The sequence below is a fragment of the Argopecten irradians genome, chromosome 1 (assembly GCF_041381155.1).
Source record: "Argopecten irradians isolate NY chromosome 1, Ai_NY, whole genome shotgun sequence".
NCBI lineage: Eukaryota > Metazoa > Mollusca > Bivalvia > Pectinida > Pectinidae > Argopecten > Argopecten irradians.
Genome location: NC_091134.1, coordinates 9,948,316 through 9,962,302, shown reverse-complemented (window position 1 = coordinate 9,962,302; position 13,987 = coordinate 9,948,316). Strand labels below are relative to the sequence as shown.

At 33.3% G+C, this 13,987-nt stretch overlaps 1 protein-coding gene across 1 annotated transcript in view; it reads right to left on the bottom strand.

Annotated features, from left to right (window-relative positions):
* The window catches only part of LOC138317082 (adipolin-like), a 43,964-nt gene that overhangs the window by 11,624 nt on the left and 18,353 nt on the right, over positions 1 to 13,987 (bottom strand). The window contains exons 2-3 of the mRNA XM_069258705.1: positions 3,860 to 3,991; positions 2,062 to 2,182 (exon numbers count right to left, since the gene is read on the bottom strand). Of these exons, the coding sequence (XP_069114806.1) occupies positions 2,062 to 2,182; positions 3,860 to 3,991 (253 nt within the window). The remainder of the gene's footprint in view (positions 1 to 2,061; positions 2,183 to 3,859; positions 3,992 to 13,987) is intronic.

Sequence of the window (13,987 nt, the reverse complement as noted above, 5' to 3'; positions counted from 1 at the left end):
CATTATGTGTTATCAATCGCAAAATCAAATCGTGATGAAAATACATTGTCTCTGTATATTTGTGTAAGCTTCAACTATTTGATAACAATGTTGTCAACATTCAATTCATAATATGTTGATGGGGGTTCGATCGCAGCTAAGATTATTATTTCCTGTATCGATCTGTCATTAACACATTTTTTGTGAAGAGTAAACATGACCTAGTAAGTGAATTATGCTCTGATCATAATATTGACATAGGTGAGAACACTTTTAAATTCCAGACATGAAAATAAATGGATAATGAATCAATATAGTGTGCACTGACAATACCGCTGGACAATAACTACTTTGAAGCACTTCCGTGACTGTCTCGTCGATTGGACAATGCTTTGGAATTTAGAAACATATCTACATATCATCTTATCAAAGTAAAAAGTGTTTGAATGGTATATTGTGTCTACAACACAAAGAGAGAAAGGAAAGCAAAAAACTGAGTATATCCTCGGACGTAGCGATACGCCGTGTCGAATACAAATCGGCAAATACATAAAAATCTCACAGAATCTCCTTAACCAGCAGAGAATAAAGAATGGAAAGTGTGATTCTCATATAAACACTTAGACAGAACAAAGGCTGGCAGCTATTACTATCAACTTTTCCCAAGACTGGGAGGTCGCCCCATATGGAGGAGTTTGTTCTAGTAAGTGGATAGGAGGTATCATGCTATTGTCTTTGGCAGTATTCGTATTTATTTGCTTAAGCGGAAGCACAAGCTTTCTTCGTGGTGTTCGAATAGGTCAGTTCTAGTGCTTTTTGATAAGACTACGTGAACGACAATGTTATTCTTTCATAAATCAATGTGTACCAAATTGATTTCTTATTGTCAATGATCAATGAGCATTTGACCTTGTGTTTTATTTGAATATTTCAAAAAACAGCTTCATCTATTAACCCATCAAATTGTACAAACAAATTTTTCAATATGTCGAATGTATCCAACAGTAAAGAATTCAGTTATGGTTAAAATAATCATAAAACTGATGATATTGAACATTAAGTTCAAGAAAGTTAACCCGAATCGTATAAAGTAACGTCCTTTTGCTTGTACATCAGAGAAGTCATGATATTCTTATTCTTTGTCTAGATAAAAATGACACCACCTTCAGATATCTTTCCTAACGCATAAATGGGTTTAATTCCATTATATATTCCCTTATCACGTTTGTAATGATCAAACATCAGTTTCATTCAAAGTTATTTCAAAATTTAACAAACAAAAAATGCAGAATGTACATTTTGCATAAATTTTATTATGGCGATTATACCGGAAATTAATATGGCTAGAAAAAAATAATACTCTTATAGTCCAAAAGCAAAAATTGTAATTTCATTAAAACTGTTTTTTCTTGTTTTAAACAATGATCATGTAATGTTGACTTTCGAAATTAACGATTTTAGTCATAGCAAGTACGTTCATCCTTAATTGAAGACATACAATGTACTAGATGATACAAGAATGTTTAGAAGTGTCGCCCTGCCTTACTTTATAGGTTGATTATGACGGGTTTAAATTCTCGTGGCAAAACAACAAATTATTGAACGAAATGATATTATTATGATTTACCGTATGTGTTTAGGATTTTGCGAACTAGTCATTAACAAACAAGATAAATGATTTATTGCAGCAAATTTAAGTGATATTTTTTGAGTTGATAAAGTTTATAGAGTTTTATAGAATAACTGTGTTTGTAATGGGTCTGTGAATTTAACCGTTGAACATAGTCGAAAAAGACACTTGTCGACACTAACCTGTTTTCGCGTGCGACGCAATTTCGCAAATTTCATTGGAATTAACAAAAATAAAACACTCACAGAATTTTATCTGAAAAGGATTTGTATAGACTTTGTCTATTGCCATATCCATTTGTTTATAGTTAAGTAATTTATGATTTATTTTGTATTTATGTTTACTGGTATTTCCCGAAAGCGAATTTATGTCACCAGGAAAGAATCTTGTTTGCAGCATAAAGTAAAAATAAAGTATAATGTTACAGATAAAGTAGTACAGTTATGAGTTACCTTTCACCATTGCACGGAATTCTCTCATCATATCCTCTTGGGTTATTGTGGCACCGGGAGGTCCCGGAATACCCCGAGGCCCCTGAGGGCCCGGTGGTCCCATTGGCCCAGGCGGACATCGCTATAAAATAGAAAAAAAAGGGAAATTATAAGACGATAAGAAATGAAACGTCAATATTGATTAAATCAAAATCTAATTTGAAATATCTTATCAGCTTCTTCGTCATTTGAATTGATGATGCATTACGTGTTAAAATTAAAGCATTATTGGGGACTTCCTGCACACAGGTGATACCTTATTAGCATGATGTCCTGCCCACGTAGCGAGAAGTCAATTTATTTGTGTGATTTTGTCAAAATTATGCAAATATATCAAATTTCGAATGTAATGATGAATATTACATACATATATCAATGCGCATATTATGACGTAAAGAATACTTAAAAAACTATAACTATGGTATTTTCTGAACTTACAAAAACAATATTTTATGAACTTCATGTGACATGAATGTATTATTAATCATTAAAATTCGAACAAAAGTATTATTTTCTAAAGTCTGTCATTGACATTTCACTATTTCACTTTTCCGTCATAAAGTTTGATAAATGCGTCTGTTGTATTTAATGGTGTGCTAATAATTACGTCTCTTTATTCGTCCCTTTTCGATTTATAAAATCTGTTATTCCCTCGCTTAATCCATTTCGTCCGACATATTTACACGTTCTATACATTTACGTATATCTATACTTTGTCCAATGAAAAATTACAAATATTAATATAACAATAAAGAGGCAAGTTTCAGATTAAATAGAATCAACGGCTAGCTCAAAAAAGTCTACAAGCTTACCACCCACTGAAATAGTGGGTTTGAATTGACCATCTAAAACATAGGTTATCAGGTTCGTATATAAGTATTGAGGTTTTAGATTTCAACATTTACATTATTTTAGCTCTATAAAGATTTAACTGCCCTCACGGGTTGATATCAGTTTTGTCGCAGTGTCGGCTACAATAACATCATTTTCTGTAAAAACATACGTCACTCTCACACACTTAAGGTCACATTCAATCCTTACTTTCACTTGTAATATGCAAAAATGAATAATTTCATAGTGGGTTGTCTATGTGATTACTATTGTAATTTATGTGACATTCCTTGTCTGGTAATAATTTGAAAATTAAATTTGATATTTCGTAGATAATTAAAATCGTCTTACTATTCCAAATCTAGAACACGACGCTTCCGTGTGGTCAGTTTTAATCAAGAAAATATAATCTACAAAATTGTCGACATCGGCGGTACTGACGTTTTTATTTGTTTTTTTCTTGTTGTTGTGTTTTATGTTTTATTTGTTTTTGCAATACATTTCAAATTGTAATGTGTGTTCAAATTTTAATGCAGCGATATAAGAAAACATTAACATCAAACGCTGTTGGTGTGTGATATTAATTTCGATAATCCGTTTTATGTTGTCATGGGAATACGAATACGATATCACTAACAAACGTTATCACCAAACACAAAATAGCGCCTTTTTCGGATTCGCTTCAGATTACATTAATTTACAAAATGAAGAAAGTTGCAGGTTTTGCAGGTGCTAATGATTGCACTTAGCTTTACTTGTTTATATTGAAAAATACCACACATCAACTGCACATATTGTCATTTTCTTCCTGATGCGAGACTACAGTAAAACACAGTTATAACAAACCTCTTCGGACCAACAAAATAACCTCGTTATAAACATAGTTTATCGTTCATATTTACCCTTTCCGGAATATATTTCTACTTACCAGTCTATTATTACGTTTGTGCTTCCGCTTCCTGCCTGATTGTTTACCTTCCGGAAGACGTTTTGAATGTTCTATAAAAGATAACCAGCTGCCCTGAGGATCGACAGCCTTTCTGCGGGCGTTCTCCAGCTCCTGTGTTAAAGAAATCTGTGTACGTATAAAAATATCAAAATCACGCCAAGGAGAAATGTTCTGAAATGATAATAAATTGACGTTGGAATTATGTTATTGCACACCGGATGGAAATGTTATTTCTACTGAATGCAATGAAATGTAAAAAGGACTTATCCTGCTACTACCGCACATACTGACCGCTAACTAACGCCGGATAAATTTTATATGCTTTATCCGTCAATGCGAAATGTTTTTAACCGTAAAATTGACTAACGTACATTTTTTTCCATATTTGACGAAACTGTTTCGAAATTGACGTCGCACCAATAAAACGTCATATCGAAACATCCGTATTGCAATATCGTCTTTTTCCTGGCTCATGACATAGGTATGTTGTAAAAATTTCTTTGTTGAGGAATGATTGTAACATTCTGAATTTAAAAACGTGATTATTTGAGCCGTTTACAAAAGCTCTTATAAATGTATATAAGTAAAAGGAGTACATTCTCATTCTGATTTTACTGACTATCATTTCTTTTCAAACCATACAAAGAAATTCAATGGCAAGTAGCATTCATTTTGAATGTCGGTTATTCGCCAATGTTTCAAGTTAATGTCATTTTAATTGGGAAACTTGTCTGAATTTTCATGTTTTTTTTATTTTAAACACAGGATTAATCCCTACAATGAATTAGGTCAATATTGTTTACCAAATTATCTTCGCGAAAGATTTGTTGGATTACAGTCTGCGGATTTAAGAACGTACGTTTCCCGGTTACAATCCTATACAAACGTTATGTATATCTTACTCGTGGTGAAAACTATGACAAGGTTGTGAAATGACTTTGATCCTCAAGAAAACATTGAATAGAAAAGAAAATTATTTTTCTTGTAAGGTAATTATGTACCAGTAACTTTGCGTTACGCCATTTACACCCAGCTTCCTTACAGTACTGATACTGAGACAGTTGTAACAGAGCCGAATTTCTGAGAGTCCATCGCGGTGGGTAAATCACATATATGCATTTTGAAAATAATTAAAAAGGAAAAAATATGATTAGTCACCATAATGACACAAACGATGTTTTGTTCAATCTGACGAAAGGCAGATGCCTAGTAATCTTTTAAACCAATGTCACTAATAAATATTTACTGCTACAAGATGACGCTGTTACGGAAAAGGATAAGTAAATGCATGCAATAACGTTCTTAATCAAGAATTTGAGACGTATCATTGGCTAACCACAAGCCCGTTAAACCTGACACCGTCCATATGGGATTTAACACCATACTATAATCAGTCTATTCAACATACTGACACCTGTCTTCGATGCCTAATTAACTTATGGAATACATATCATATGTTCGCCATTCTGTTATCATTAATCATAACTTACAGGTGATATACATCATATTAATAGTACTGTGGCATATGTAATTGTCATATTTTTGAAATAGATTATGATTATTAATCACTTGCATGTTACATCATTATAATACCAAAATATTAAATGCATCCACAACAGACTATAGGGCGTTAATAGCCAATCAAAACAAAGGCTTTCTGTTCGCCATTCGAACGGAAATGTACCTCTGTATTGCTGTTTTCTCATTTACTGTGCGATGAGGACTGAGGAGTGGTAAATGTTTGGTGAAACGCATGATAGCGGTTTACACTTTTTAGATTATAGCGGATACAAGATTGCATAAGTTGTTCCGATGATATGAAAGCACCTATTTTTCTGGTGGTACATATGGTCTATTTATAAACTATTTTTTGTATTCTTCATTTTTATGGTTTGACCAAGTTAATATCGTTGTCATCGATTACAAAATTTCTTTTAACGCTTTTATCGATATGTAAACAATCTATCAGTATAATCAAATTGTCAGAAAAATTGTAAAGGTGCTGATAGACCGTGAATAAATGCACTATAATGGGAGTGCAAAATTATTTTCGAGGTGGTATTTTTTCAGCTTCTTGGGAATATTAGTATGGGCGTTAAACAATAACAAGTCAAGCTATTAAGCTGTATTTGTCTTCTTTTCACATTTTAGTCATAGGTTACCATGGTTTCAATTGAAAATGTTTCCGCTCATTATCAAATAAACCTGTCCAATCAAAAATGATAACAATTGCAATGCAATGTACAGGAATGTACTTTTGGTGGAAAGAAGGCTTCAATCGTTACACGGAACATTTTTGAGTTGAACACAGTGCAAGATACTAACTTTAAACAGAGAAGTAATCGTTAAATCTAGCGAGATTATCTCAAAGCGGAACATCTGCAGATTGACAGATACAGAATATTTAACACTATCTGTTGTTATAAAAAGCTTAAATGTCTTTGAACACAAGACATAAGTTAAAAGATATAATCTTTAAGGTGTTGGAAAGGGTTTTTCAAAAAGCAGTTTTTGCTTCAGACACTACCAAATGATCTTAATTATGTAATCAAATTATTTGCATATCATTGGAACGCATCTTTATATGATAATGTACTTAAGTCCAACTAAGGTCAATATAAATTCGGTAAATGGATAGTTTGACGCTTTTTCACGGAAGAAATTTTCATGTATTATTATTTGAAGGATTATATTGCTAAAATATATATGATTTTCCTTAGACGGTTTCCTGGGTGTACAAAATGCGAGCCGTAATTTATAGTACATTATTTATATCTAAACTAGGCCAAATCTCAATTTCTACAACCCAAACAGTAGCAAAAACAGTTATAACTGACCCTAAAATTTCTCAGACGAGGTCTTATTTATCTTACTACCTCAGTAACATAACCATTTCTTGTAATAAATTGTGGAATATCAATGTCCTCGATATTTACATTTGGGCTAAAATTAAAGTAACAAAAAAAAACCGACTTGTATCCCATGGCAGTCAGGAAATGCTCTTCAATTCAGTGATCCAATGTGAATATAAAGTTGTAGTGTGTAAAGCACAAGTTGGAGAATCATATCTATCGACAACAACAACATTGTAAAAATGGTCTGTATACCATAATATTATATCGTCGCAAGTGATGCGGTAAATGTCAAAATTGGGAGAAAACTTTCCGAGAAATACCTAATTCGTAGCCAGAATTCATACATCACTTCACGTACATGGAACTCCATTTGTATCAAATATGACGTAGAGGATTAGCCTTTGAATGTAAAGGTGGAAATGGTATTCATGAGGATAATAAAATATTGCTATTTGGTGTCGATGCAGAAGAGTACTGTGCTGCATGTACTCGTTTATCTTATTCAGTATATTGCCAAATTGTCGAAATGTCGATATTTCGAGATGAAATATCACACAACGCCACCCCGTGGCTATAAAGATTAAATTAAGGAAAAAAGAAAGAGACATTTAACCCTTAATTCTTTGACGAAAACCTTTTAACACTGTTGAAACTCGAAAAACATCAATTTTCTACTAAATAGACAACGTTATGGGAGTTTGCGTGCGTAACCTCCGGGGTTAATGGATATTTGATGAGGAACACCTTAGGGGAAGCAGCATAAGGTAATTATAGACACAGAGATTTGCCCACACCTTTTTATTGAGATTGGGAGCTAGCCAATCCGAGGTCTCCAAAGGAGACCAAGGTTGTTCTCCTCTGAACGGAGAATCAGAGTGAAATTATCCAACTTCTAGAACTGTTCTCCGCCGATTCGTCTGATATACATGTAATATAATTGCATATGAAATATAATAAAAAATCTTATGACAATGATATCTGTTTAATGAAAACTAATAAAAAGCCTAATCAAGCAAGTCTGAAAAACTCGTATGTTATTAAACTGGCATATATAATTTCTGATATTTATTACCCCGATATCTGGCGCCATGATTCAGCATCACGCTTTACATTCAAACTAATAGGTTAAGGTATCTACATTGAGATTTGTATTTGCATTTTGATTTTTATCTTTCAATATCAAATCTATCAGAAAACGAATATCTCTTTTATCATGTAATGTATTAAAAGAATATCTTTCCAAGATGACAGACTGAAACTATATGTTAGACTGAAGCTAAATACAAAGATCAAATACATGTACTTTGTAATTGCGCAGAATGCAAACGCTTAATGTGTGTATAATGTACTTGCTTGTAAAATATCATACAATTTTTTGCGACAGTTCTGTTTTGAACGTGTTATATAACATGACAGGAACTATGTGTTTAATAGAATGATTCTCTTGGCTGGACCTAAAACCATACACAATGTAATAAAATTTAACCTTTCGACAATAAAGGATGATTGTTTTCGATCATACACATTCCTCTTAATATTGGTCTTATTGTGATAGCGGTGATCCAATGATCCCACAAAGCAGCCTTGAACTCCGACCTGGATTTTTCCATATATATGGTAGTTATATTACTAAAGGACTAACCTCAAGGGCATTGTTATTACGCAAAGTAATTAGCTTATATATCAGAGACGAATAACACAACAATGTATTTTCTAACTTTGGTTGATCGGTTGATTATCCTTTACGTGCTATTTACATTTACGGCCATTTGAGGATGGACATTCCTGGACAATGTGTTGCGTGTGTGAATGTCCGTATGTTTTAGGAAACTACTATGTCTTGTGTGTTCTTCTACTAGTGGAACTCCTATCCTTTATGTAGTATTATTTCACAGGTACCTGCTATCATAAACCAAGAAAACTGCTTCACAACGTCCGATTCGATCGACAAATCTTATTTAAATATGCCCCCACACCATCGTTTCAGAATATAATTCTTGAGATGTTACTAGATTTTGGTATACAGACAATTTAACCAGGGAATGATGGTTGAATAAATCATGCAAAAACTGTTTTAAATAGAGACTTATGTGATTAATTACTCTATATACCTTTAATGACATAGTTATGCCGCTAATCTATTTTAATTCACAGGTAATCAATCACATAAGGACAGCATGGAGCGATGGAAGAGCTGAACAACTACTGTAGTAAACACGATGAGGATATCACAGTACTGGGGCGATGTATATGGAATAATGACTTTCGTGTGTACTACTGGCATTCAAGAACACCGGGCCAGACCTGAAATATCTAGGATTGTGAAAAGTTGACATTATAAGAATAAAAGAACAAAAAACAAGAATAGAAATGGTAGATTTTTATGTCCCTGTCTAAATACGAGATGTAGCGGGATGTGACGGGAGGACACACAAATGGAATCGTCGGAGAACATCACTTTGCAACTCATTTCATCTAATACCATACCAAAGGCAACTAATAATGAAGAATAACGGTAAATCATGAAATCAACCTGTTTCCAGGTAATCTATAAGACCAGAAGTGCTTCAATTGTTTTTTCACTTGATATTTTCCCAGATAATAACAAAATTGAAATTTATTAGTCTTTCCGGTAGTGAAGCAATTTCATTTTTTATCACGGACGCATACCGTGTTTCTCACATATGAAGCATTCAAAGGCTATCGGTATATTCATTATGAAGTCGGATTTAACTGCAGAATTGGAATGTTGAGTTAAATTTTGCAGAATACTTGGCGCGTGGGGTAATCGATATTTGCCCGAGGGTCAGTACAAACTCCTTGAAGTCAATATCAGGTAACAAGTGGAGTGTTTGAAGATTCCATTGGATCTTTATCGTGCGATCTTAAACACGCTCGAATGCGAGAAATAGGAGCTCGAAACAATCGGCAATAGTGTGGTATACATGTTCTTTATAGTTATTTTATTCTCAAGCGGAAAATGAACTTTAAGAGTTTCCATTCGGACGAGTACAGTTAGCTCGTGTTAAAACCCTGTTCATTATGTTACTTGTCCTTAGGTGTGATTTCAAACAGTGTTTAATACATTGATTTATATGTTCTTTGGTGATTCTAATAATAATGAAACATTTAAACACCTTAGCGCGGATATGATTTAATTAAAATAAGGTAAACTGGCTGGGTATTATATAAAAGTTTTAGCCGGAAGTTAATTAAATATAACTCAAATGTTCAACAATTCGTTTATATTACACACTCACATGTGTTACATGTGATTTTACGAGACCTAATGGCGCGTATTTTTCCGGCATTATTTTTTTTTTCATTTTAAATTCGATCTTGCTTATTAATATCATGATAAAAAGTCAAATATTTTGGAATTACTTACGTGTCAATGAGACTGCATTTTGTAAATAAAAACGTATGATGGATTACTATGGTGTTATATTATCGGATATTGCATTTTACAATATTCAAGATATTTTTTTCAAATGATGGACTGTCAGGGAAGACTGAAGATTTCGTCTTGAAGTCATCATGTCAATTCAAAAGATTTGCGTGTTTTTTGTGTTTATTTAACATTTTGTCATATTACCAAAATTATTTATCGAATTACTAGCAAAAAAAAAAAAAAAAACAACAATTATAATTCTTTTTCTGAATTGAACGCCAAGTGGTTATTTTCATCTAAAACACTACGCTATTCCAGGTCCACCAGACACCTACTAATAGATTAGATACACTAGACCTGATTTTTCCCTGTGGGATTCCGTCACCTAACAATCCGGTAAATTAAATGTATCGCTGCGTTATGATGCCCAGTTCACGTGCTTATGTGTAAACAGTTTACATTAATATGTCGATGTATCACTACACGAAAGAATAAATTATGAAAACTATCTCCACTTTGACCCCACCTATTGACCTTTCTGTATATACTACTTCATACCTCTGTGAACCGTTAGGTGACCTCCTAGATAAAAACACATGTTTTAGCTGGTTAGGTCAGCATTTCACATCCATAAATGTCACTTTGACACTTTTATATTAAATGTAAAGTGATATAATCAAATAAAGGTAGCCTTTGAAACTCAACTTTGACCCCAGGTGTCTTGTGGTAAACGTCATTAATTTTGATAACAAGCTACTACGTCGCATCACATTCGCTTTGAAGACTCAGTACGCAGTGTCACACTCATGCCCCCTATGCAGATTGTTAATGACAATTAACTTTCACTTCTCAGTTGTATTCCTATCATTGCACTCTCACATGGCTATCATTCCACAAATTCACGATAGAGCTAATCAGGTTTCGAAGTAACTGTTCCAAATGTGCGCTAATCCTAATGTTTGTGAGCTAGAAAACCAGATATTATACCGCTTGTTAAATACATGTGTATTTATTATATATGTTTATACAATTTTTAGAGCATTCTAAAGAACGTATAGATTAGACCACCTTAATCAATATTGTTTCTTATTTTCTGAAACGTGTTTTGCATTTTTTTATTTATATTATCAGGCAGTGTGCAGTACATATGTCTCCACATCGCTGTTTAGGTGATAGGTACGAAAATGAAGAATCTAGAAAGCACTATTCGGTTTGTAAGATGTATTTACAGAGGCCCGCTTCAAAGAGCTTTTTCGTGTTTTTTCATACAATAGATTACTCCTGTGTTTCACTAACGTGTCATTAACGTGCATTGCACACACATAAATACCATTTAATAATACCAAGCTTTAATCAAGCAAAATCTTTCTTTATGTTTCTTAAGAACGATGTCAATGTGTTATCTGTTTTGCATTTGTTAGTACGGTACAATATAGTAAGCTGGATATTGATAACAAATGACGGCACGTAACAAATGAAACCTAAATGACTTATCGTTATTAGATAGTCAACGGGTGCAACCATACCAAACGTTCACTGAAACTTATATACGTAAATACTTATAACAATGTACATTAAAAATGAAAACCAAATGATCCAGATGAAGTAGCGTTCCCTCTGGGTAGAGCTTATCAATAAAGCTAATCGTTAAAAGTTATAATAGGGTATGACAAGGAGACAGAAGGTGATTTTGATTATCACGTTACTATACTGTATCTATTGCATATTAAAAGAAAAAGCAGAACTTAATTGATCCTAAAGCAGCTGGATCCTCCCATACTCATGTTAAATAAAGTACATGTTGCACAAAAAACCTGGTCAGTCGAAAATATGGCTGATCCTACCATATAAAAGGTATATATAACCTTTTACCTGATAAATTTATCCTTTTATGTAAATGCCTATTGACGGTTCTCAACGCTAAATTTATAGTTAATTTGGTGACGGGGTTATTGGGTGCGGAAACAGATCGTTTTTTAACAGCGTAAATAGATTAAGAATGTGAAAGCACCTGGCCAAATATCTCATTCAACCAAACTATTAGTGGTAATTCAAGGCTAGATTATGTTCGTGCTCGAATAATGCGAAAAACGAAATAATGAATAGTTGAGCATACTTTTAGAATTTGGAAAGTCATTCCGTATCCCTATTACGACATTAAGGATATTGTATATACTCAACTCGAGTACAAATACGCATATCGCGGCACGTATTAGTGGTATGATAACCTTGTTGTGAAGGGTAATTTTATCAACCTTAAATAAATATAAGAGATATTTATATGAATTGCAAAATGTAATGTTGAATTACCAAAATGGTTAGAAAGAAATCCAATAAACTTATCAATTTATATTGCTTGTATAATGCTGACATTAGCATCACGTCACCAAATCGGTGCATATATTTCAATTTCCAAATTACAAATATTTTATTGACAAAAGATGTTATGTGTTAATAGGATTAAACATCAGGCATAGCCTATCTTAGTCTTCTCCTGGTGCAGATGTTAAACGCTAATCATTGTGTCTTGTGTGCTTTATTCTGATACCAAACATTTCTCGATATTTTCATACATTTAATCATTTTTTCTATGAAATCGTCAAACTCACATATTCACTATTTATTTTAATATGTGTTCTTAACATTGAACGATCAGATAAAGGGGCACATTATCATCTGATTTGAAGTATGTAAGACGCTGCACTAGCGCAAAGATGTATTTATTTTTAGTTTTCGGTTTTCCAGTTTCTTGCACAATGGTTAAACTCAGGACATAGGCGATAGAAACCAAAAGAAAATGAAACACAAGTAAGTCAATTTGAGACATATAAACGAATATCATTGAAAAAAGGGACACAATATCAGTGACAAAAATGAACACCACTCGGAGGGGACAAAAGTAACATTTTTTTTATCTCTAACATCAGAGCACGGTATGTGGGGGTCATATAGTTTATTTTCCTCAAATTAACGGTATGTGGCGATAACTAGGGATTTGTCAAATGCATCCCCCTACAATGTTTGTACAGCATGTCGTGTTGTGTTTACCAGTCACATCTATACATGTAGTAGGCAGTTAAGTAGTGGCCGACATTGATACCCCTCCTTGTGGCAATACTAACCAATAAACTAAAGAATTTCCTGATCTTTGTGTAAATATACTATACGAGTATCTTTATTTAACAAACGGCTTTAAAGTCGACACCTTTTTATAGGTGGTTGAATGCATTGTTGACTCTGACTCTCTAGTCATATGTAGCCTTTACCTATAAGCTTTAACTGTGACCATTTGGCCGTGCTGCGGTCATTTTGATGTTTGCTCCTACAAGTTAGTGGTCAGTTTTATGGATGTAAGACTGGAATAATTATGTTTTGTGGTCAGTTTTGAACTCTTGCATGCTTTTACGATTTTGTCATTTATGTGTCATATTTCAAGGCCACGCAAGTTTAAGTAAATATTAGTAAGACAATGATTGTCACCGTCGCGAAATGATGTATCGCGTACGATTGTAAGAGGTGTAATATCGTTTTAAAACTAGAGCGTCATCATGAGTCATTGATATACATATATACGAATTTTTTATAACGAATATTCATGATGAATAAAAATTGAAATAACTCTGAACATTGCAACAAAAATACTACAAATGATGTATTCCAAGTGAAAAAATCAACATTTGATACTAAAAACTAAAACAACCCTTGAATAATCTACATTATCCCCCTAAGCGTCAATACGGTGACAATGGAATTAAAAACAATTAGTGCAATGAATGGATTAACAGTTTATTCAGACTCTAAATAGTCTGCCGAACAATGTCAACCATAAACAATTTGACAGTGCCTTTTACAAAGCTAGAT